Source organism: Desmodus rotundus, chromosome 3 (assembly GCF_022682495.2).
Source record: "Desmodus rotundus isolate HL8 chromosome 3, HLdesRot8A.1, whole genome shotgun sequence".
NCBI lineage: Eukaryota > Metazoa > Chordata > Mammalia > Chiroptera > Phyllostomidae > Desmodus > Desmodus rotundus.
This window is the reverse complement of record NC_071389.1, coordinates 131,623,954-131,649,846: the sequence shown is the minus strand read 5'-3', so window position 1 is coordinate 131,649,846 and position 25,893 is coordinate 131,623,954. Positions and strand designations below refer to the sequence as shown.

The 25,893-nt window shown below is 34.2% G+C and overlaps 1 protein-coding gene across 18 annotated transcripts in view; it reads left to right on the top strand.

Moving 5' to 3' along the window:
• Positions 1-25,893, top strand: part of PPFIA2 (PTPRF interacting protein alpha 2) — a 446,500-nt gene that overhangs the window by 335,870 nt on the left and 84,737 nt on the right. For 9 of the 18 annotated variants that reach the window (XM_053921063.2, XM_045187304.2, XM_045187305.2 and 6 more), the window contains 9 exons: positions 5,423-5,569; positions 6,554-6,688; positions 11,528-11,614; positions 12,042-12,125; positions 12,397-12,528; positions 14,081-14,143; positions 17,995-18,086; positions 22,998-23,133; positions 25,152-25,372. In XM_053921063.2, the coding sequence (XP_053777038.1) occupies positions 5,423-5,569; positions 6,554-6,688; positions 11,528-11,614; positions 12,042-12,125; positions 12,397-12,528; positions 14,081-14,143; positions 17,995-18,086; positions 22,998-23,133; positions 25,152-25,372 (1,097 nt within the window). The remainder of the gene's footprint in view (positions 1-5,422; positions 5,570-6,553; positions 6,689-11,527; positions 11,615-12,041; positions 12,126-12,396; positions 12,529-14,080; positions 14,144-17,994; positions 18,087-22,997; positions 23,134-25,151; positions 25,373-25,893) is intronic. The other 9 variants (XM_045187308.2, XM_045187307.2, XM_045187306.2 and 6 more) reach the window with 1 other exon arrangement.

Here is a 25,893-nt window from a genome sequence, read left to right as displayed (position 1 = left end):
CCCATTTTCCTCAGGTGAAGAATCTGAGGTTTAGTGAAGTAAAGTGACCTGTTCAAGGCCCATGCACGGCCCTTCCCATGCCCTCAGACCCTAGTACTAGAAAGATACAGGACAGGCCCGACTTGGAAACCTGTACTTTTTCCGCACTGAGCAGCTTCCCAAATCAGAGAGATACAGTCATTACCTCAGCGATAGAAACTGTCATAAAAAAAATGTAGCTGCAATATAAGCAATCTTTTGGTCGCTTTTCCCAATAAGCAAGAAGATATAAAAATCACATACTTAAAAAAGGTATCATTTACTCACATTCAAAGCCCTAAACTTAGCTTTTGTTTTCCTGAAGAATAATGTATTCTTGGGTTGTGGTCACACAAAATCTACTAGATTGCAAGTATTTTAGTAGAAAAAAATTAATGTGATTTTTCTTGCTACCCCTGTAGCGAGAAAATATATGATTTGTATATTAAATAAGCAATAAATATTTATTGAATTATTTAAGAAAAATTATAGAATAGGAAAAAATAACCATATAACTAAAAATTGATGTGTATTGCACTTTGTATGTGAGAACACTCTCACATATAATATAAAATGAATGTAATTTAATTATTCTAGAAGAATTATATAAGTATGTTTCATTAAGGGTTTCAAATTATAGTTTTGAAATTATTCTTTGTCAAGAAATAAACCTATCCAACACTTATTTTCCTATAAAGTTTTGTTTTAGTTGCTCCATAAAGTGACTCTGACCTTCTAGAGTAAAGAGGCTGGATGAAGTCTAGACACAGTACACCTGCTAGAAAACATAGACAAGCTCCGTCCTTAGTGTCGGGAAGGTGTTTGTAAGAGCAGCTATTGTTGGATATCTTCAGTGTTTGATCCAAAAGTGCAGCAGAGAGTTCAACTAAAACCTGTTTTTCTGGAAATATTTGAACAGAAAATGTTCAGAACAAATCCAGAGCCTTGGCTGGTGTGGCTCAGTGGACTGAGTGCTGGCCTACAAACCAAAGGGTAGCTGATTTGATTCCCAGTCAGGGCACGTGCCTGGGTTGTGGACCAGGTCCCCAGTTGGGGGTGCTCAAGAGGCAGCCTCACATTGAGGTTTCTCTACCTCTCTTTCTCCCTCCTTCCCCCTCTCTCTAAAAATAAATAAAATATATTTTTTAAAAAGAACAAATCCAGAAAGCTACTAACATGCAAAAATGTAGGAAAGTTATTTGTTAAAGCCTTCATTTTCAAAAGTAAAAAGAAAAACAAACAAAAAAACCAGACAAAATAGTAAACAAGACAATTCCATAACAGAAGTTTAGCTCTGCACTTTTTATCAAGAAGGCTACTAATCAAGTATTGGAAATAATATTTCATTAAATATGTATATATACAAAGAATTAGAATTTCCTATGAATTATTTAAATTAATTTTGTTTTATGAATAAAACCAATTTATCTTTCCAACTTCCTATTAAAAGCTCTTCAAAAGATTGTTAATTGGTTAAATGAATTTGTCTTTTCTATTATTGAAACATAAAGTTATATCTTCACTGTACCAGCTTTATAGTTATATTTATTTGATATAATAAAATTCAGTTTATACATAAATGTCAGGTCAAGAGATAATTGAATCTTTCCTCTGTTTTCCCCCTTTTTTAGACAGCAATTTTCAGGGACAAAAATAGCATCCTTTTTTAGAAATTCCAAGTGACACATAGGGAAAAGATATTTCTTCCACTTGTAAATTCAAAATTTATTTTTGTCAACACAGCCTGTAGTTAAAAATTGAATCTCCCACATGAATCATTGAATTAAAAATGCAGTACCAAAGTCACCTACAATGATTCCTGCATTTAATGTATGGCACAGAGTCATATCAACTAATTGTAGGCTTAATATTAATTAATAACAAAAAGTAGATATGATTTGAGTGAGTTTTCTGCATTAAATATAATGCAAAGCACTTAAACACTACAGCATACATACCTCAACAATGTTATGTGGTAGCGATATCCCATACAAAGAAGGGGGGCGTTAAACAACACTGCCATGTTTACATGATAACAGGTAATATGTATGAAAAACTGGGTTTGGAGCAAGTATGTACTACTTCAGGATTCATGTTTTGAAGAAACATACGTATGCCTTTATCTGAATTTATTGCTATTATAATTTAGTAAGAATTTTACATATGCAGGCTAGATTCAGAACTTTCTCTCTGAGCTAAGAAGTTGACAAAACATGTCCTGGCCAGATAGCTCGGCGGCTTAGCGCGCCATCCCGATGTGCCAAGGTTGGGTCCCGTCCCCAGTGAGGGCGCAGTCAGAAATAACCAGTGAGTGCGCAAACAAGTGCAAGAACAAATCCTTGCTTCTCTCTCTCTCTTCCTGCCTATCTCTCTCTGAAAAGCAAGACATTTCAAAAAATTATTTTAATTGACAAAATATTCAGTGTTCTGTATGAAAAAGAAATTAATAAAATGCAATATTAACAATTGTAGGCACTCTGAAGAGACCCTCTAAGATAAATACCATAAATACCCTACCATTATTATACTAAAATACATATAAAATAGAAAAAGTCAAAATGTAAAATAAAAGCTTTTTGAATAGAAATTATTTTGGAGGATGGCTAAAATCTAGTGCTGTGTACCTAATGTTAAAAATAAATTAATATGAATATTTTCTTGCCAAATTGATCAATTAATTGGATTTTATCCATTTGAACTTAATAATAAAGTAATTAAGCAAGTAGCCTTGGGCCTTGAGGGTCAGCAAGATTAAGCTAGACAAGGAAGGCAACAAAAATGCATTCTGGGTGGAAATGAAGTCACAGAGTATATTAGTTTGCTGGGACTGCTCTAACTGATAATTACCATAAACTAGGTGGCTTAAAACAACAATAATGTATTCTCTCATAGTTTTGCAGGCTACAAGTTCAAAATCAGGATGCCAGTAGGGCAGTATTTCCTCTGAAGGCTCTAGTAAAGAACTTTCATTTGCCACTTCTAGCTTCTTTTGGTTACTGGAATTCCCTAGTGTCCTTAGCTCATAACAGTATAACTACAATCTCTGTCTCCCTCTTCACCTTGCCTTTTTCTCTGTATATCTCTGTGTCCCCAGGTCTCCCTCTCCTTATAAAAATGCCAGTCATTGGATTTAAGGCCAACACTAATCCTGTATGACATCATCTTAACTTGATTACTTCTGCAGAAACTTATTTGCAAATAAGGTCAAATTTATACATCCTGGGTAGAACTTGGGACATGATTCGTTCCAGTACACAGAGATGAAGAAGTATCAGGTTAAAAAGCTACTTCTTTTCTAGGTTTTGTAGCTCAGATTTTATATTAAAAATGCAGGGGGCCACAATAAGCCAAGATACAATATGATCAGATTGACATCTAGGTCTTCTGGTCAGTAAGGTAGAGAATCAGTAAGCAGGAAAAAAGACCGAGAGGCAGATGACAGGTTGGGTCATTAACTCAGAGTTAGGGTGAAGAAATTTTCAAGAATGATCTTGCAATCCTGTGGAGAGTGGTGTCAGTCCATAGTCAGGTGGTACAAGAAGAGTTGATTTGTGGATAGGCAGGGTGACTAAGGACAACATGCTGAGTTGCAAGGTAGATTATGACTTTTATTCAATGTTATTATGATATATTCATAATTTTAAGTCAAATAATATTTAAGGTATAAAACTAAAACACACACAGATGCATACACACATGCACACACATCAATAATCCCACCTACCTCCATCTCTTTTCCTGAGAGTCTTAATTTCAATCTTTTCAGCCATTACTTCTTCTATTTTCTCTATTATTTAAGCTTAATCTATGTATTTATATCATATTATATGGAAATTTTAGCTCTCATATTCTCTCCCTTACTATCTTTTCCCATCCTTTCACTATATTATCTCAAAATCACATTGTTACCATTAGTATGATTATGCAAATAATTTCCAAAACTGAGCCAAGTAGGAGTTTCCTATGATAGTGTTTCCTTTTGTTATACAGCTTTCTGTTTTTCCAGCATTTTATTAATTACATGATATACTAACTTGCTTATTTATTATTAAAACTATGGGAAATCTCACTAACTCCAGTAGTTTGGCAAAATTTCGTAATTTCAAATTATGGTCAATGGTCAAACAGATCATTTATCATTCTTATTTTTATTTTCTCCAAGTCATCCCTTTTCCTCTGCCTTCCCTCTCTGCTCTATACCAGCCTCTTTGTAAGCCTGTTTTCATTTTTGGGGATTTACTTCTACTGTCACCTGAAAAATCCAGGAGAAAAGAGTAACCAAGTTCCCTAAGGAGGAAAAAGCATAAAACTCAGAGCACAGAAATTATTAAACTTTGAGAAAAGGGGAACACCTATTCTAAACTAATTCCCACGTGGTGGTGAGGGAGATCAGGAAGTTGCAGGACTCTCTGTTTTGGATCTTCTATTTCTTTTGGAATATTGGAAGAAAATTTGTCTACTGGTGGGTGTAACAAGATTGGCCCTGGATTCTGGAGGAGAGTAACAGAGTGATTAGGAATGAGTGATCAAAGAATCTGGATAGTAACATATGGAAACCTCCAACACCCCTTGATTTCAGGCTGTTTATGCAAAGTAGCTCCCCACATTGTCAGGAAACCACACCAAGCCCACGAGGCTCACTTCTGCAGCTGACTTTTGCCAACATCATCTTAAAAGGTAGGTTATATACCTACTAATAAATTCCCATGTAATCTTTTAGGAAGATAAAATCATCTCCAAGTTGTGTATGAATTAGATAGTTTGAAATATTATTAATGCAATGGTTTTACTGCATTTGCACCAACACTTAAGTTTTCTGATAGAGTTTTGTGTTCATTGAGTAGTCTAAATTTTTTTTTATTTAGAATATATGTAACAAGGGAAATGATTAACTTCCAAAGTCAAAAGATCAATTCATTTGTGCATAAGATTCAAATTTACCTTTTCTGCCTCCTCATTTAACCAGTGAGTTACTCTTCTTTTTTATGAAGATGAGAATCCTTATTTGAAGTTTGCTTTGCAACTTTGTACTATAGCTACCGTTTCCCCAATTTTATGGTATGTAACTCTACCCCAAATTGTAGTTACCTCTATTGTGTAATGAACTAATTTACCTGCCACATCTTTTCTAAGAATGCCAATTCTACAGTAGGCAGTTTCAAATATACTCCATTGCATTCTCAGAGAAACATAGTTTTTGGTTAATCCAAAATGTAAGGAGAATTCTGACAGATGAATTGGGAAAACATATAAAATTTTACTTTCCTTCCATGAAAAGAAATAAATTGATCTATACTTCAAGAAAGCAATGTTTTTTATATCTTATTATTTTATTTAAATATCAAGATAATACATTAAGCTATCTGAGAATCCAAATGGAATTTTTTTATTATTTTAATTGTAGGCCATGGCACAGAAAGAAGATATGGAAGAAAGAATCACAACCCTTGAGAAGCGTTACCTCAGTGCTCAGAGAGAATCTACCTCCATACACGACATGAATGATAAACTAGAAAATGAGTTAGCAAATAAAGAGGCCATCCTACGGCAGGTTCAGTATCTCTCTGTTGGTTTTGTTCTGGTCCATGTTTGTGTTCTCTCCATTCTCACAAAACCTGGGGTGAATAAAATATGTTATTTCTTGATAGTCAGTCATTCTCTAAAGTTTAGAATGAGGTGAACTAAACAGGTATGCTTTTCAGTATGTAATTTAGAAATTTGTCTTAATAATAATGAAAATAATGACTAATGTTTACTTTGGATCTAGACATGAACCAGAAATGCTGCTAAACAATTTATATATATATTACCTCATTTCAATCTAACCACCACCTGTGGAGTAAGCACCTTTACTACCCTAAGGACAGTAAGTTTCAGGGCCGTGAACACTTTCCCAAGGTCACAAAATTGGTAGTGGCCAGAGTCTACAGTAGAAGCTTAAGTCTATTCCACTCTACAGCAGGAGTGGGCAAGCTATGGCCCATGTGTCAAAACTATGGCTCTGTTTTATAAATAAAGTTTTATTGAAACATAGTCATACCCATTTATTTAATCACTGTCTACTGCTTTTGTGCTACAACAGTAGAATCAAATTGTTAGACACTGTATAATACACAAAGCCTGAAATATTTATTATTTGCCAACCCCATCTGTAGAGCCTTACCTCTTAACCATCATGATTCACTATGTCTCCCTCTCCAGCTAATACTGTGGTTTTCAATATTTTGCTGTCCTGGCACATCTGACGTGTTAGTACCAAGTGGTATTCCATCCGTCCAAGTGTACATTCACTATTAACTAATTTTCTTTTTGCTGCCATCGGTAAGAGCTTTTCTGTTTTTCAATGTGCGGACTTGCATTAGGGAATATGGATAAATGATGTATAAAAGCGTGAGGACAGCCATCTTTTTGCATGGTGGGTGTGGTAGCTGATTTTAAGTCTAGGACAATGGCTGAAGTCCAAGCCTCCTGGTGACTGGTGTTTGCTATCCTAACTGTGACTCTTTAAGTGTCTCTTTTTCCACCCCTTTTTCAGATGGAAGAGAAGAACAGACAGTTACAAGAGCGTCTGGAGCTCGCTGAGCAAAAGTTGCAGCAGACTATGAGAAAAGCTGAGACCTTACCTGAAGTAGAGGCTGAACTGGCGCAGAGAATTGCAGCCCTGACAAAGGTACTGCAATAAAACGGGTGGTCGACCTAGGTGTACTTACGGAAATGACTAGTAATCAAAATAGATTCTGTAAAGATGCTCTTTAGGCTCTGAAAATTGTTGATTTAATCTTTATTACATTGTTTTCTTATTTAGGTGAATTTTTCATGTTATGCATATCTTACTTATTCTGACATGAATGATTAATATATGACTATGATGATTCCCTTGCCTATTTAAACATTAACAAAAACAAACAAAATTTCATGTCTTTTTAGTCCTTTTACTAATTTTCCATGGTAGTTTTTACACATAAGAATAATTAATATAAACACATGATGATATTTAATATGTATATACATGAAGCATCGTAATCTAATAGGCTTAACATAAATTGGTATTAGCAATATATGAAATATCATAAAGAGTTGATTCCTTTCTGACTATAGTAGGAAAAAAAATGTCTTAGAAGTTGGAAGTTAGATTTGTAGAAGTCTCAAGTCTACAGCCATTAAAAGTCGGAACGTGGTTTTAGTAGGTGCAGTTTCTTCTGAGCCAGTTAAAGTCCACAGTCTGAGCATGTTCAGTAGTATCTGCCATGATACAGCCGTTAGATTCTGCAATTATCTACATATTTTAGGTTTTGCAACCACTACAGTGTTTAAAAACTGTTATAATAACAGTCAAATAGAAATGGCATTGCTTCAAGGTGTGCGTGCATGTCACTAGAATAAAAGTCCAGATTTTGTTACCGGAAGCATGTTTGACTGTTAATACTAATTCAAAGCACACGGTCGTTACTAAGAGCTAAGTGTTCCGCTCCACTGCAGTAAGTAGGTAAGAAAGATGTGTGAACTGCAGTTACAAATTCTGACAATATAAAAGTAGGCATACATACTGCATTCTTGAAAAAGTAGTTAATTAAAGAATAATAGACTGATGCCTCTTAAAATAGGGAAGTTAATCAGGTAGTAAAAAGGCAAACATTTGGCAATGTATTTCTGGGTTAGAAAATATTGGAATGGTTGGTTATCTACAGAGTGTAGGAGTAATTAGCTGAATAAACATTAGTCTGATTAGGGTGATGTTACGACCTGGATCCTTCTGTAGTCACAGATCATGCCGTAAACCCCTTTGGCAATTCCAGAAATGTGTAATTTCTAAGATAGAAATAAATGTATCATTTCAGCCCCAACCGGTGTGGCTCAGTTGGGTGGGTGTCATCCCACAAAGAGAAATGTTGTTAATAGTATTCTATTTTTTCTTGTGAAGATATTTGAAATTACTACAGTATGGATTAAGATATGTACACTTATACTTTTTTATCTGAGGAACATGAAAGCTTTTATAGTTATTTTATTGAATTGAATCATTTTATGGGGAGTTAGGTGGCTAAATAATAAAAATAACTTTTGTGAAATTTTAGTGTAAAATAATCATCAGTATTATCCTGAATAAAATACAGGAAAGTTTAGAATTTCTTCCAAAGAAACCCAGTTTAAACTTCTGCAAATAATTGCCCCAAATTAACCTCTGATAGATAGAGAAGAAAACATAATTTAAAGTGCAATACTTTACTTGTGAGTCTTTAACATTCATGAGAATTCTTAAGTTAGAACACTTTTTAGAAACTTGGTAGCTGTCGGGGCTTTTTTGCCTTTTGTTTTATCCTCTGAGGCTCTTATTTTGATACATATCTTCACTTGCGAACCCAAAATGATTTCCTCAGTTTATTCCTACCTAATAGTGTATTGCTGGAATTTACTTCATCTGGACCCTTTTGATTTCTTCATTTTTCACTAGAGTTTTTTTTCTTCTTAAAAAGTTTTTTCAGTGCTAGAATTTACTCTGCTTCTCATTCTTACGGATTTCTCCTCTGGCTGGCTCTATATCCATTACAGCATCTCAAACACACAGTTTTGAGAAGATTGCTGTGTTTAAGTCATTGTACGCGGCCCTCTAGTGCTGAGATGTCAAAACACTCCCTCTGCTTGTAACATTTTTATAACATTTGAAGATTTCTCTTTCATTTGTTCTCCCAAGTTTTATGGCTGCAATAATCATACTTATTTTGCCGTCTGCTCTCAAGACTTTCAGGGGGTGTCTCCAGAATCCACTTTATTTATTTTTTGAATTTCAATTCATTTTTAGTATCACATTATTGACCATCATCATCTTTTTCTATTTCTTAATATTTTTGACTATTCAAAAAAGTAAAAAGATTTCTCCCTATTTTTAACCAAGGCTCCTCTCTCCTATATTTTGAATAGTATTCTTAACAATCCCTAAGACATTTTATTGGGTATATATATATACACACATATATATATAATATACCAATAAATATATTTGCAAGTATATATATATATACACATACATACATACATATATAATTTTTATTATCACCTGACTATTTTTTCTTTTCTTTGGCTCTCCTCTCTTTAGTTTCTTCCCCATTTCCAAATATATCCGCACTCTTCCCAAAGGTATTTCTGCCTGTAATTTTTTCTAAAACTGTAGCTCATTTGGAATTGTTCTGTGTGGCATTAAAGAGTGACCACAAGATAAACCCTACGTCCCATCAAGGAGTATAAAAAAATAGCAGATAGTACTTGTGTGACTTTTGTTTACAGTAATTGCTTAAACTGCATTCTTTACAAGAATAAGGTGAACATTAATCAATGGTGGTTGAAAGTTGATTCCAATGTTTTCAGAAGTGATGTCTGATCCTGTTCTTTGGTTGACAAGACTATCTTTTTTCCTTCCTGTGTGTGCATGTGTGTGTACGTCCATAGGCAGGCAAGCCTCATTTAAGATTTTTAGAAAGTCAGAAGTGTGACTATGGATAAAACTAAAAATGTAGCTCTTGTAAGTATATATACAATTAATTAATAAAGATTTTGGGTTCTCAATCTTATGATTTATTATGTTTAGTCCTTTAATTAAAATTCATATTCCTTCAGCAAAGACATAATTCATCTTAAATTACATAAGGTATTTTATTCATTTTTAATATGAATTAAAAAATAAGCAATAACATAGTAATTTAAACATGATGGAATTCTTGTTCATTCTCTGAAGTGAATTTCCACAATATTTTGGTGTCTTTTGAGTAATTAAGATGGAAGCAGGTAGAAGTTTTAAGTACCTTGAAAGATTTACTTGTGTGTTCGGAGATACAGTTTTAGAAACTGAAATAGTTATGTCTTGGCTTCCCTGAATCAGTCACCTGATTAATTTCCATACCGCCGTCTGTTAAATTACACTTTTGAGAGATTACAGATAACTTTATGAATTTAGATTATGTAATTTCAACAACATCTCGATCCACTTACTGTATTGTTAATTTAATTATAAGTTTCAAATGCTATTATAAAACCATTTTATGGCATTTGGGGACAATGGTAGCTTTCTGTGTTTCTTATGCTTGGAAATTTGAGGAGATAATTTCATTATTATTATTTCTTTATTTTCCCCCATTTATGAAATAAGAATTTTGGAAGGAAAATTAAAAACTGTAAATGTTCAGCTATAACTTGCATTAGCACACCAGTCAAATATTAAGTGTTATTTCATAGATTAAAATGAAACTTCTTGCATAAAGTAGTACAAATATATCTGAACCAACACATGAATAGGTTACCATTTCTTTTCAGGTACTGCATGATGTATTTAAATATAGTATGATATTAGCATAAAGTAAGTTTCACTGTTTTAGCATAAATTTATAAACTCATAAAGTATAATAGAATATGCTCTGGAGTTAAATTCTATAGTCCTGACATAGGATACTTTTGATGTTATAATTATAATGATACTTGTAATGATGATGAAAATGTTGATGAAACTCTACATGTAACCTGTGTATAACATACTAATGTGGTTCCGCTATCAGCAATGTCACATGTGTTAAACAGTCCGCAACTGTGGTAACCTGACAGTCATCCCTAAGACATGTAACTAACCTTGGCACTGGAGAAACTTTAGCTCACTAAGGCAAGATGCCACCTGTACACTTCAGGGCACTGTTTTGTTTCCACGACAACAGATCAACGCAGGAACCATTTTGGAGTGGTCACTAGTGTCTTTCAGGATGGTTCACCAATAATTTTTCTTGTCCTCACAGAATTATTGTCACCTCAGTAATTTGAGAACTTTTAATAATACCCACTTAAAACTTCAGATTAAGACCACATCTGAGAACAGGTGCTAAGGTTCTGGACCTAGAGTCATAATGCGTACTCAGAGACAAGAAGTCATTTTGCGTTTGCTGCTGTTGCTGAGGAAACAGAATCCTGCTTGAATTGGATGATACTACTAAATAATTAACCCTGTGGCTTAGCTTTTTCTCTGATTTCTACAGAGTTGAGTTTATAATAAATTTTATTCCAAATTTATTTCACCTGGGTCATCGCCTTAGTATATTCCTCAACATTGTTTCCATTATTTTTAAGTAATATGATAAACAAATAAGCAAACCAAAACACAAAACTTCTAACAACCTATCAGAGACATATTCTAGTGTTTGGTTTCTCATAATTCCAATTATTACATGACTCTTTCAGAGTTGCTTTAATTAATTCTGTAGGAGTCTTTCATTGCCCGCCATCACTAACCTTCCATACCTTAGGATGGTAGCTTTTTATTTGAACACATCATTGTTTTTCGATTATAACCATCGACTGCATCATGTTCACCAGATATCGGTGTAATTTTTTCCACATAAGATTTTGTCTATTAAAGTATTATATTTGCTGTCACACTTTTCTTTTAAGCATTCTGTGCTGTGTTCTGTTCAGCGTCAGTGTCTTTAGTTCTGATTTTTCAATTTTGTCCCTCTCCTTTTCCTTGACTCGTTAGTCTGATCCAACCTCTTCTACCTCATCTGATGATTATCAATATGTTATGGAAGCTAAACTACAAGAAATGATCTCCATACGTAGGAAGGTAGTCCTACTGGACTTTACTTTCTATTGCTAAATAGAATCCATCTAAGTTTTTCTTTTCTTTTATAAAAATTATGTTACTTTTATTTATTGATAATCGACCATCTGTGCAGTTCAGTGCTTCAGGAGCTTAAGATTGGACAATGGCAGGTTTGGTTTCAAACCATGCACAGTCTGCATGTTACATTTGGCTGATTTCATTGCTCATAAATAACTCCAATGTTTTGCTGATGCTTGGATGTAACAGGCCTTTGTAGCTGACACATTTCAAGCAATGCTGTCCAGCTGCCTGTTTAAATAAAGTTTCTTTTTTGAAAACTACATTTGCAGTTGGTAGTAGCTTGCTTTACATTTTATTTCAATTTATTTAGAGGAAAAGCGTTCATCAAATCTTACATGTCAGGTACATTCTTCGTATTTCTTAACAGGCTGAAGAGAGACATGGAAATATTGAAGAACGTATGAGACATCTAGAAGGTCAACTTGAAGAGAAAAATCAAGAACTTCAGAGAGTACGTATATTAAGAACCCCCCTCAATGATCTGTTTACAGATTTATATTGTACATGTAAGAAATGAACATCTTTCTCGATTATGGATTATATTTATAAAATGTTATGAATATGCCCTGTGCATTTGAAAGAAAAAAATTTCTAACAATTTAATCAAAATAAAACATAAAAGTAAATTCAACTTTAAAGCTAGAAAAAATATAAAAACAAACCCAAATATTTTAAAAATTATTTTATGTCAAATTTACTTATTTGTTTTTCTTGAATGGAAGGCTAGGCAAAGAGAGAAAATGAATGAGGAGCACAACAAAAGGCTATCCGACACCGTGGACAGACTTCTCACTGAATCCAATGAGCGCTTACAGTTACACTTAAAGGAAAGGATGGCTGCTCTCGAAGAGAAGGTAAAATGACAGAAGAGGCGCAGTAACACTCAGCAATGTTCTTATCACATTTGTTTTGTACCTGCTGGAATCATTATGTTGGTCAAATGATTTACTGACTTTCCTTAATAAAAAAACATATGACTGACATTCCTAGAGGTTAATGAACGGTTTCTGTAAAAATGTGTAAGATCAATTTTTAAGTAAATAAATAAATATACTTTGTAGTCTATAAATCTTGCATATTAACATGATCATTTGAGACAAATGTATTAAAATATGCTGCACTTTTGTGATAAAAATATTTCATTTATCTTTTGTGTGGCATTCAAAAAAGAAAAGTGATAAGACAAAAATAAATATGTTGGGGTGTATATGGAGGCGTGTTTTGAACTATTCAAATGTTTCAAGTGACTGAATCTATTACTGATCTAAAATCCAAAGTGTGATTGATTTTATATCACCAGTAATGTCAATTCCACTATAGAATTTAGGCATGCAATATTTTTAGCTGTATTTTTTTTTTTAAAAAAAGTGTATCTGCACAGTCTGCAATTTCATTCATAATTACATACATATCATCGAGAGCTGGCAACTACCAAACCAGCAAGTTCTGTGAGTGGGATGCCCATTGCAGTATATAAATAAAGAGAAGGGCTAAAACCTAGTTGTATAAATCATTTTGGAAATTTAGATTGAATGCCAGTCACTTCTTAAGTTAGACATTTCCCCCTGCCCCATCCAATAAACCAACATAGGTAAAAATGTTTCAATAAAATGTTAAAGTATTTCCATTAATTTACACATTAGGAAGTCATAAGGCTTGGCTTCTTCCCATTCAACTCCAAATGCATGGCCTCTATGCCAATTACTATACTCTTGGTTTAACTTTATTCTGTAAACTTGAAAACAATGCATTGTTTCAAAGTTATGTTTTGTAGTACGATAAGAAAATTAAAGCTTTTACAACAATAATACTTTTATAATAAGGATCTTTAAAAATATCTATGCTGCAACTTATTTTCCCATGTCATGATGTATAATAGATTTTTTTAAATCGCTAACATTTTGTTTTTATTTCTCTAAAAAATTTAACTAGCATAGACATTGCTAATTCTGTATTCAAAACATAAGTCCAGTAATTAAACGTTTAAAAAACATGATCTTACCATTTCTTTTTGTTTGGGATAATAATAATCAGTTCATCTGAATTCTTTATCAGTAACAACTCTGGTTAATATCAAGCCTGTAACTCAATCTTTTTTATTTGAAAGTAGCCTAATTATTTGAAATTTTTAGGCTGAGAGGAGGCAAATAGAAATATAAAGATAATGTTGATTTCATTTGTCATTTCAAATGTTACAAAATAACATCCTATGTAAATTATGTATTTCTCAAAATGTTAGTGTCATGTTTCCAGATTCCACTGAACCTTGGTTTCTATTGAAACCAATAAATAGATGCATCAAGGGAGAAATCAGTGAAGATATGGAGTGATAAAATAATAGCATCCATCTTTTCTTATTTTCTGTTTAATTTATTAATTATTTTTGGTGTTTTCCCTCTTTTGTAGAATGTTTTAATTCAAGAATCAGAAACTTTCAGAAAAAATCTGGAAGAATCTTTACATGATAAGGTATCATGAAAACTCACATTTTGCCCATTTTTCTATTTTACATTGGTGAATGTTTTGTAAAATAAGTTTGATAAGAAATAATTTTAAGGTGTTTTCTTTTAAAACAATTTTAACTTTTATATTATACCTATAAAACTGTACATATACAGAGAAAGACTGATGGATATTTACAAACCAAACCCACTAAAACTCAACACTCTGGAATCCCCACTTCTGTTAACATATACACTACTCTTGTACTAAAGGATAATCTTTATCTTGACTTCTTACAGAAAAATATTGGTTTTGACTTGTTTGTGCTTTACATAAATGAAATTTTAAATTATGCACTAATTTGTGTCTAGTTTGAGATATCATTTTAGCAAAAATGTATTCAATACCTATTTTGCATAAAAATTGGTCAGTTATGTATTTTCAAACATAATCCTTGTTGCGAAGTAGCTGAAAAATCTAGTTGAAGAGAAACAACACACTTTTCACAAAGCAATGAGTTGCAGATTAGCAGATACCAAGCATCAAATGAGTAAAATAGACAATGAGAACTATGGGTAGGCGAGATCACCATATGTTACTGCTATAAAGAAGTCGTCAGGATGGTGAGACTTGACTAAAATTTTAAGAAAAGGTAGGACTGTGTTGCAAGCCTTTCAAATACAGTGCATGAAGCATGATTGCAGGTATTTGGTCGGGAGGGTGTGAGAAGTGAGTTTGATATCTTAAATATTATTGAGCATAATGGTTTGGCTGGAATCAGTTACTCCTGTTGTAGAATATGTGGTAGAAGAGGCAAATCAAGACCAGATTATGAAATGTTAGAAGCTATGATTGTTAATATATCTTTGTCTTCCTTTATTAGCTTGTGAAATGATTGTTAGCAATTTTGTCTTCATTTCATTTTGTTTGGTATAGGCAAATGAAATTATTTAGAACTACTGACTTATGAAGTGATCTATAAATGTGTGTTGAACAAATGATGGAAAAATAGAGAGAAGGGGGAGAGAGAGTATGAAGGAAAAGAAAGAAAGGGGAAAGTGTGGCATATGGAAGGTATTTGAAATGATAAGAAAATAGAGATGAGTGAAGAATTATATATTCAATCCTATCGACTGCTATATATTATGATGTTAATTTCAAAAATAACTATTTGGTCCCACATTAAGTGTGTACAAAATCTCCCAAAAGGTAAATCTACTAAAGAAATATGATAGGGTGCTTAGAAGATAGCACCAAACTCTCTTTGAAGTAGCTCAGAATGTCTGCATGGGGGAGAGGCTATTTCTTCAGGCTCTTGAAGGCAGATGCGTTCTTCAATATAGAAGCTTAGGACGTAGGACAGAGCATATGCAATAGCACAGAGAAAATAAAGATGGCTGATTTGTTGTCACCAGAAGTTTGCTTGAGACTGGTATGTATGTAAAGAAGTAGATTTTGACCAGATTGTGAATTTTGGACTTGATCCTGTTATGCAATGTTGTTATCCAAAATTCTGTGTGCTCCTGGCAAGATCCCCAGAACCCACTCCCCCACCACCTACCTCCCCAAGCCTTGCAGCATCAACAATCTGCCTAAGCAACCAGCAGTACTAATCATTCCACACTTCACATCCTCATGCACGGCAGTTGCCGGAGGAAGCAGATCTCAGGTCATACTTCACTTTGGAATATCATCTCATACAGCAAAACATATTTCCTAATATAAGACATTTCCTATAACTCCTCAAATTTCCACTCACTTATCTATATGCATTATCCATCAGCAAAATCCCCTGTGTACTCAACCTCTTCTCTCAGTGTTTCTTCTCTTCACCATCTTAATCTCTATAATTTGAAGTTTTGGGGCCTGTCCTTGGGTTTCTTCTCTATATTTAGTCCCTGGTGCATTCATCTGATCTCATGGGCTTAAATAGCATGTACAAATTGAGCACTTCCAAATTTAGATCTCCTACTGGGCTCTCTACCCTGAGGGAGTTCATGTATTCCAGAACCAGTGCACTATCTCTGTTTGAACAAATAGGCATCTCAGACTTAACGAGTCAGTCCCTCCAAAACACAACCACCAGCAGTCTTCTCAGTAAATCACAACTTCTTTCTCTTAGTTACCCAGGTGGAAAGCTTTGCAGTTATTCTTAACCCCTCTCTTACTGCATACTCCACATTCAGTCCAACCGCAAATTCTGTTAGTTATATCTCCAAAATATGACCAAATTCTAGCCATTCTCTCCCTAACACCACCATTGTCCAAGCTGTAATTCTCTTGCCTATGTTTTGGAAGAACATGGATAATTTTATTTTTCCCTTCCTCCCAATCCATTCAACAGTTCATTTTACAGCCATCAGCATAGTCATGCCACTTGTCAACTCAAAAACCCGCTAGTCCTTTCCTGTCTTACTCGGAGCAAAAGCCAAAGGCTTTAAAATAGTTTACAAGGACTTTCAGAACTATCCTTCTCAAACCATGCAATTGTACTTTTCTAAATCCATCCCTTATCTGCCTTTGTTGTTAACTTCTCCAATCCAGCCTCGCTGGCCTCCTTGCCCTCTAGCTCACTAAACACACTCCCACTAAGGGGCATTTGCACCTGCTCTTCCTTCTATCTGCCATGCCTTTTCCTAGGTATCCTAGTTTTTTGTAACTTCCTCTTTCTCTTCAGTCTTTACTCAGATATCACTTTATTGAAGAGCCTTTCCATGATTCTCCTGTTGTCTTCTCCTTGCCAATATCCTTAAGACAGTATTTGTTTATTGTGTTTCCTACCAAATTGTAAATTACATGGCAGCAGGAAATTTTTTAGTTTATTACTGTTTTAAGTATCTTGCACATGAGAGGTGCTTAATCAATATTTGTGGAAATAACAAATGAATGAATTAATAAATACAACAATAAACTGTTGAATATTTTTAAGCAAAGGATTTATCTGATCATACATTTTTTTAAATGATACATCTAACCAAAGACTATGTGTGGAAAATTTTGAATGATGCATTACCTCTGTGGAAGCTGGTAAAATAATTCTGGAAAGAGGGAAAATGGATGTAGAGTAGGATGGTTGTAGTAAGAATAAAAAAGGGTAGATAAGAGAAGTATTGCAAAGGCCATAATGACAAAAAAAATGTAGGGAGTAAAGAAGTATGAGTCACGTAAAATGACAAGCATAGGCCACCTGGAGAGGAAAAAACAGCAATGGAAAATCCAGAAGGACACATTTAAATGTTTACAATATTATAAAACTTGTAATTATGAAAACAAAATTAAGTGGTTCTACAAGCATTTAAAGACTATAAGACAACAGTTATCTTCATAAACTTACAGGCTGAAATTGACAATGCCAATCTCAGAAAGTTTTAGTCACACAAATAATTGTACTAATATCAAACTAATAATTTTAATTCATATTAGATGATATTTTTCCTCATCCTTTTAATTCAGTCTTATTTCTCCTTCACCCATGTGTTTTTCAATCCTTATAGCATAACAGAAATCCTTCACTTACTGCATAAATAAGACCTTTTCTTTATTTTTTAAACTGGCTATGATTTCTACTCGGCATTTCTAAGTGATATATAGATAGCTGGTTATGACCTTACTATCTGCATGTTCTTGCAAAAATTTAGGATTAACAAATTCCAGGGAATGTAGGTAGATTTTAAAGGATCCCTTCTATTCACATTTTCATTACAAGGGGAAAAAGCAGGCATGCTTTTCTGTCATGACTAATAACCTTTAATAAAATCATATCCATCAGTTTTTCACTTTTAAAAAGCCACCAAACTCGGTGGTCCAACTTATCATAATTGAGTTTTGGTATTATTGTTATTTGCATATCATTTAAATAATACTTCTTTGATTTTTAGGAAAGATTAGCAGAAGAAATTGAAAAGCTGAGATCTGAACTTGACCAATTGAAAATGAGAACTGGCTCTTTAATTGAACCCACAATATCAAGGTAATTAAATTAAAAGCTTATCTGCAGTTGACCAATATTCAATATGAATTTCCTTATGCTTAATATCTCCTCAAATAAAATAAACAAGTACTTCCGATTGTTCAGCCATCATTGCCCTATTTTAACTTCTTACCAATTTAGTTTCTTTTATTTACACTTTTAGTTACACTCAAAAAAACAATTGTCTAATTTAGTTACAATTTTATTTACAATTTTAGTTACACTCAAAAATAATTCTCTAATTTAGAAATCCTTTCTGCAGATATGTAATAAAAATTGAGATCACTACTTTTCATATTCTGCATTTAATTAGACAGATAAAATATGTAATAAGAATCTTAAATGAAGAAATGGAACCATGGATAAATTACATCTCATTCCAGGAAGAAATGTCAGCCCTTTTCTCTACATACAGAAATATTTCTATACTTATTGTTACTGAAGAAATTTCATTGATTACGAATACTCATATTCAAGGAATATTTAACTATTTTGGTAAAATAATTGCAAATAAAGAGGTAAAAAGAAATTATAGTTACTTAAAAAATTCAAATAAATGTAGCCATACTCATCTACTTTCATACTTAATCTTAAATGAAAGAAGCAATGAGCCCATTGTTTCTCTCTCTAGATGAGCTTCAATAATTCACATATAACTTTTTTTGTTTAGAGCCTTTTATTCAAATTTGATAAGAAATCATGGAAGGACTCACTCACTTGATCATTTATTTATTAGGCAATACAATGGTATTAGCTATTTGACACTTTTGACCACCACAAATTTCTAGTCCATTTTTCATGCTCTTATGCTTATGTATAGAATATTAGCTCCATAAGGGATGGAATTTTAATCTAGTTAATTACTATAATCTCAGCACCTTAAAAACATCCTGACATGTAATACACTCTCAATAAATATTGTTGAATGAATGACTATGTGGTGAAGTATTTTTCAGATGCTCAAATGAAAAAAATCCAAACAAAAAAATTCTAAAGGAGCTTATATTTTTCAGTGTAAGTATTGATAAGTATTCAATATTTTGAGTATTCTCTCTTCAGTTGAGTATAAAAAACACATTTCTACAGGCACAAGTACATCCAATTTTTTTTTTTACTTTTTGAAGATTTTATTTATTTATTTTAGAGAGCAGGGGAGGGAGAGACAAAAAGAGGGAGAGAAACTTCAACGTGTAGTTGCCCCTTGTGTGCCCCCTGCTGGGGACCTGGCCCGCAACCCAGGCTTGTGCCCTGATTGGAAATTGTACCAGTGATCTGTTGGTACATAGGCGGTCACTCAATCCACTGAGCCCCACCAGCCAGGTCATATCCAACAATTTTAATAGGTAGATCTTTAATTTAGAAAATCATGCCTATTTTAAACCAATTTTTATTCTCACGTATACCTGAACTGAAATTATTAATTCAGTTTCATGTGTTCACATGGTGATGAGGATGATGATGATGATGATGGAGGAGAAGGAGAAAAATAGCTGATAATATATCCAAGGAGATTCTAAATACATAGAGTGAGCATTATTAAATTAACAAATTAAAGATATTTCAATAGGACAAAATGTCCATTTTGTTGTCTTTTTGACCTTTAGTCTCAGAAATGCAGAGTTCTAGATGTGTTGTCATCATGGGCCACCTAGCAGTGTGATGTTTCTCCACAACAATAGAACTACGCACAGGACAGTTTTTCTAGGCTGCAGCAGACTGTAGTAGAGACAGCACCACACCAAGCATAAGACAACTGACGTTCCCGGGTCTCAGACACACTACCTGTTGGATCTTGGAAAACCCATTTCCATAACGAGATTCTAGTTTTGTATACATTTTGCATAAGTTATGTATAAAACTATTTTTCTGAGTATCTTATAAGCTTATTTTGTAGATAAAATGAGACAGTAACATAAATTCTATATAAAATACTATTTTTCTCACTATCTCACAAGCTTACTTTGCAGATAAAATGAGAAGTAAGCAAAGGAGTTTCATAACAGTAAATCGCATCACAAGTACATAGGAATTTTTAAGATAGATAACCTGATGGAATTTATAGTCAGTTACAGGATAACTGAATATTTATGAAATGGCAATTATTTGTTGAACACCATGTTTTCAAGTGCACGCAATTAAGAAACAATAAGGAAAACAGAGGGTGCACGAAAACTTCACCAACTTGTGTTTGACCTTTCAGTGGAGGAAGCAGAAAGAGACGAGCTAAGGTTGGTGGTTCTCAGTAACTAATATCCTCTACTAGTACCTCATCTGAGAAGAAAGTAAAATAAGTTTCAGAGTGGCTGGAAATGGCCTGATTTAGCTGAACTCTGAAGAAATGGTAGGATGTGGATAATTAGAAAGGACGATGAAGGACACTCCAGAAGCAGAGGGAGAGATTACAGGTTTACTTGAAGAAAATTTACACTTGGTTTATCTATAGAAGTTCTCTTGTGAGATTATGTGCAAGAGGCACAGGAGATTCAGGAAGGAAAACTGTTTTACATAACGGTCCCTTGTCTAAATGAATTGGTGACAGTGGATGAACTTATAACTTTGACTTCCTAGTACCTCTCAAAATAACGTATACCAAAATGATTACATTTTAAATGTACATAAATATAGCCTTTGAGTTCTCTTGTTAGAGAACTAGTTCACAGAGTTGAATAAAAGGAAAGAGGTGAGCAGTAACATTTGTAGATGAAGTATAAGCAGCGGGCTCTTCTACCATTGCTGTTGTCTTGGATCTTTTGTTATTTCAAGATCAGTGAAGTACTTTCTACTTGCCAGACATGGCACTAGAGATACAGTGGGGATGGTGATGAAGAGGATTTCTTCCAGATCGAAAATAGAGGAATAATAGTGTGTGGGCTGTTTTAATGGAAGGAATATGAGGAACTAGAATAGTATTATATATGGCAAAGGGGCTTAAACTGAGCCTTTAAGAATGCTAATCATGTAAATGTGTGAAGAGACTGTTTTAAAGGTTCCGAAGTGAAAGAAAGTGTGAGTTATTAAAGGATGAAAGTCAGTACAGCTCGACGGCTAGATACAGAGAGTAGCTAGAAGTGAACTCAGAAGCAGGAAGGGCCAACTACTGTAGACGGCCTTTAAGGACACTGCAGGTCTTTAAGCGGGTTGTCATTGGGGCCGATCTGAGTTTTGTCTCATGTTTTTATAAATGACCTAGAGTTCAGTGCTAAAACAAGAAAACACCACTCCTACGTAATAATATTAGAAAATCTACTCTGATGCTCGAAGAGACATTACCCTAAGTAGCCATAGACAAAAGGAACAAAGACTGTTCTGAGGTAGATAGTTTAGAATGTATTACAGTCAATTTCATTAATTCATTATCTTACCAGATATGTATTAAGTGGTTAATATATGCTTAGGAATAACTCCTTGAACATACAACGGAGGCAACAATATATTTGTCTTCTTGAAACTTATACCCCCTGCCAAATAGTTAAAGACTAAGATTTGTGCCATTTACAACCATGGCCTTGTTGGTTAGTTTTTATATATGATTAATCAACAATTTTAAAAATCCAGTTTGATTGATTAAGTCTCAGGTTCACTGATCTAAAAAATAATCGCTGTTGTCTCTCTCAGGGATAATCCCTTAGTTCATTTGCTTTAATGTCCTATTTGGCAAAACTCGGACCTGCATCGGTTAGGTCGGTGTCTTCTGCTGTTGTAAACATTGACTTCACCTGCCTCTTTCATTTAATCTGGCCAAATATTTGGAAATGCTTCTTTCACAATGGAAACTAAGGAGGGGAAAATAGATCAGTAGGAGCCCCAAATTCAAGAGTAAACACAGCTTTAAGTATGTTTGCTACTGATAATAAATCATTTTGTAGGACAGTATGTCGCCACTATTATTATTGTAGCAATAAACTGAATTTGCTGTAAGTCTCTATGTAAATAATGTTCCTGGAGAAACTTTTATCGCACTTTACTTTCAGTCTACTTTATTACCATGCTTATTGGAAACCATGGTGACAATATTTCCAATCGGAATGTTCCAACTGTTGCATCTCTAAGCAGATTTCAAAATTAGATGTGCTTACCAAAAGACTTTATGTTTTTTAATCAATGCCTTCTTATAAGCTAGAAAATTATTTTGGCCCCGGCCGGGTGGTTCAGTGGGTCACAACATTGACCTGTGCACCAAACGGTTGCAGGTTGATCGCTGGTCAGGGCACACACATGGACTGCAGGGCATCATGGCGGGGACAGGAGGGGGCAACTGACTGGTGTTTCTCTTTCACATCCTCTCTCTCTCCCCCTCCCCCATTCATCTCTGTCTCTAAAATCAATAAATATATCCTTGGGTGAGGATTCAAAAAATTATTTTGGTGGTTATTCTAGTTTATTAAAAAAACTTTATTAAACTTGGGTCAATCTGATTTTAAGCATTTTCTTGATTTTTCTAAATTGAAAAATAGAATGTTGAAAAACAGAGTACTCTGGGACCCCCAAATTTTACACATTATTTTGTTAGATTAGTAAGGAATGTTTAAAACAAACACAGTAACAAATAGCATGTATTGGGATATCCACTAAACAGCTCAAACTAAATGGAAGTGACAGTGGATCGTGGCTGTCCATCTGACAATGTTTTGTTGTACTACCACAGTTGAAACTAGTAATCAATGAACAGGAGGGCTTTTTATATTCTACCAAGAGAACGTGCACCAAACCTTCAGGAGAGAACCTGAGGCTGGAATTTCTGGCATAGCTTCTTAGGAGACTTCAGAGAGTCATGCTAATTCATCGGTTTTCTGTCTTGAAGTTTATTTCCTTGAGGGCTAGTGTTTTAATGCCAACTAAGAGGTGGCCAGGGAATTGAAGGTAAGTTTAATTTTGAAGAGTGGCTACGTTTCATCCTTTTCCTTCTCCCAGGACTCATCTGGACACCTCGGCTGAGCTGCGCTACTCCGTTGGCTCCCTCGTGGACAGCCAGTCTGACTACAGAACCACGAAAGTGATAAGAAGACCCAGGAGAGGCCGCATGGGTGTGCGGAGAGATGAGCCCAAGGTTAAATTTTTATTTCAAGTCTCTGAGGGCTTTAAGTAAATACACTATTACATTTCCGTTAGAATTTTATGCGTAATACTGAAAGATTCAAAATGCTAGTATTCTTATTAGTTTCAAGTGTGAAGTATGACGTATTTTAAAAACTATGACTAACATAAAATCCTTACTACATGCCAGATGTTCAACTAAGTATTTCCTATGTATTTGTCCACATCACCTTATGAATTGATTATTTTTATACTATTATAATTACAGATATAAAAATATTGCAGCTCAGAAATTTCAAGTGTTCAACCACACCAGAGGTCCCTAACCTTTTTGGCACCATGGACCAGTTTCGTGGAAGAAGAATACAGGCGGGTTGGGGTGGGGCGGGGAGAGCTCAGGGCTCAGGAGGTAGATGAGCTTCAAGCTTCCCTCGCCCAACTGTAGAATGGGGGTGGGGGGATACAGGAGGACAGGAGAGGCAGAGCTCAGGTGAGCTTTCCTTGCTCACCGGCTGTGGATGAGGGTGGGGGAGACAGGTGACGGCATTGAGGCAAGCTTTGCTTACAGCCTGGTTCCTTCACAGGACACAGACCAGACCTGCACATCCTTCCAAGTAGTTGAATCAGAATCTGAACCTATGTTTCTGTGTTTTCAAATTCCATGCTTTTATCCATTATGCTGTTTTGCCAAACAAATGTATTTTTTGATTTGCCTGGGCACCTAAGCAATGGCATTCATACTGTTAATTAAAATTAATTAAATATTTTAATTATAATTTATATTTTTAAAACACTTTGAGGAAAATAGCTATAAACATTAAAGGTGTTTGTAGAAAACTGTCCGTGATCAACTGCAGTGCCAGCCTTTCATTCACTCAGTAACTTAAAATTTGTAAGCTATGCGTGTTCAGTAAGTATGTAGTTGCATTTTACAGAGAATAAAGTTCCCGAGTGCCCTAAGAATAGTTTGTCCTCCACAACCACTTTTATGTGTCCAAAGTACTACATAACCTGCTTATACAAAGCCTTTGTTTTCTTTTTTTAACACTTTCATTTTTCATCGGCACCTATATGTCACGTACAAGTTAATCCCTTACAGCAGGCATTCAACACCTGTTGAATACAGATAAATGAAGAAATGAATAAATTAAGTTTGTCTCAGTTCTTTTCTCATTTTTATATGAAAACAGATTAGTGCTTCTTGGTACCAAAACAATTTGTAACACAAAAGCTAATTCAGTTTTTCAAGTCTTAAATAATACTCAAGACGATCTTATATTGTCTCCCCCAAAAGTTATTTTACATCATCACAAAAATGAAAAGCAATTTTTTTTAAATAGAAGAAAACTCTTGGTCCTCCCTTTTACTCCCAAACCTCTCATACCTTGAGATTACAACTTGAAGAACATTGGTCTGTTGGTTACTCAAGACTTTCATTAACATGAGTATTTATTATATCAGTTAAAACATAGTCATGTAAATTAGTGTGCTTTAGGCTTAAAAAAATCAATCAGACATTTAAGTGACCAAAGCAATGGAAAAGAAATCAAATAACTTTGCAATATTCCTAAATAATACTTAGTTAGATTTATGTAAATGACTATTGAGAGAATTCTTATAGAATTTGTTGTGCGGTAATATTTGTAGTCTGAGTTTATAATACCAGGCGTGGATAAGACTAATTAGTACAGTAAATGGGAATGCTTGAGTACAAATTGATAGAAAGGGTTAATTTGTAAATAAGGAGACATGTTGCAAACACAAATGCTTTAAAGTAACTGTTACCTCGACTTGGAGTTGAGCTAGAAATCATGGAGTTTATAATTTATTATTTTTATTTCTATTAAAATCTTGATATTTATGCAGACACTAATTTCCATAACATAAATGCCGAGGAACTATTTTATTGAACCAATACATTAAAAAGTTAATAATCAGTTCAGCTTTTGCCAAAAGCACGTGTGCTTTTTAGAATACTGCTTTGAAAATAAACAATGTGATAGATAATGTAATTGCTCGCTTACCATTCAGGTAAAATCTCTTGGAGATCATGAGTGGAACAGGACTCAACAAATGGGCATGCTAAGCAGCCACCCTTTTGAAAGTGACACAGAAATCTCTGACATTGATGATGATGACAGAGAAACGATTTTTAGCTCAATGGATCTCCTCTCTCCAAGTGGTCATTCTGATGCCCAGACTCTAGCCATGATGCTTCAGGAACAATTGGATGCCATCAACAAAGAAATCAGGTGAGTTCAACTATTACTGATGGTTTGAAGGTATAAGAAGACCTTGATACTAAAAATGGGCTCATCAAATCAGAAGCTTTGGCATCACCTGGGAGGGTGTTGGAACTGCAGAAATGCATACCTCACCCCACACCTGCTGATTCAGAGTGTGCATTTTCACAGAATTCCCTAGCTATCTGTGTATCTCCTATACAAAATTAGGATAGTCTTTGTAAGGAATATACATGAAACATACAGAAATGATATGAGGGGAATGTAAAAGAATGAGGTAAAGATAAAATCTTCTCCAATGAATTTCAAAGCATTTTTGAAATTAAAATTTACTGTTTAAATGGTATTTGTGGTGATAAGATACATTCTTAAGATACATTTAACACTGCAATAAAGGTACTAACTAGCATAAAAATTAATGTGCAACCAGATCCTTAAAAGTATTTAGACACTGGAGTGAAATTAAACTATGACTGCATTATTTGAAACTAGATATGAAAAATGGAACTATCACCACACAGTATCTAGAA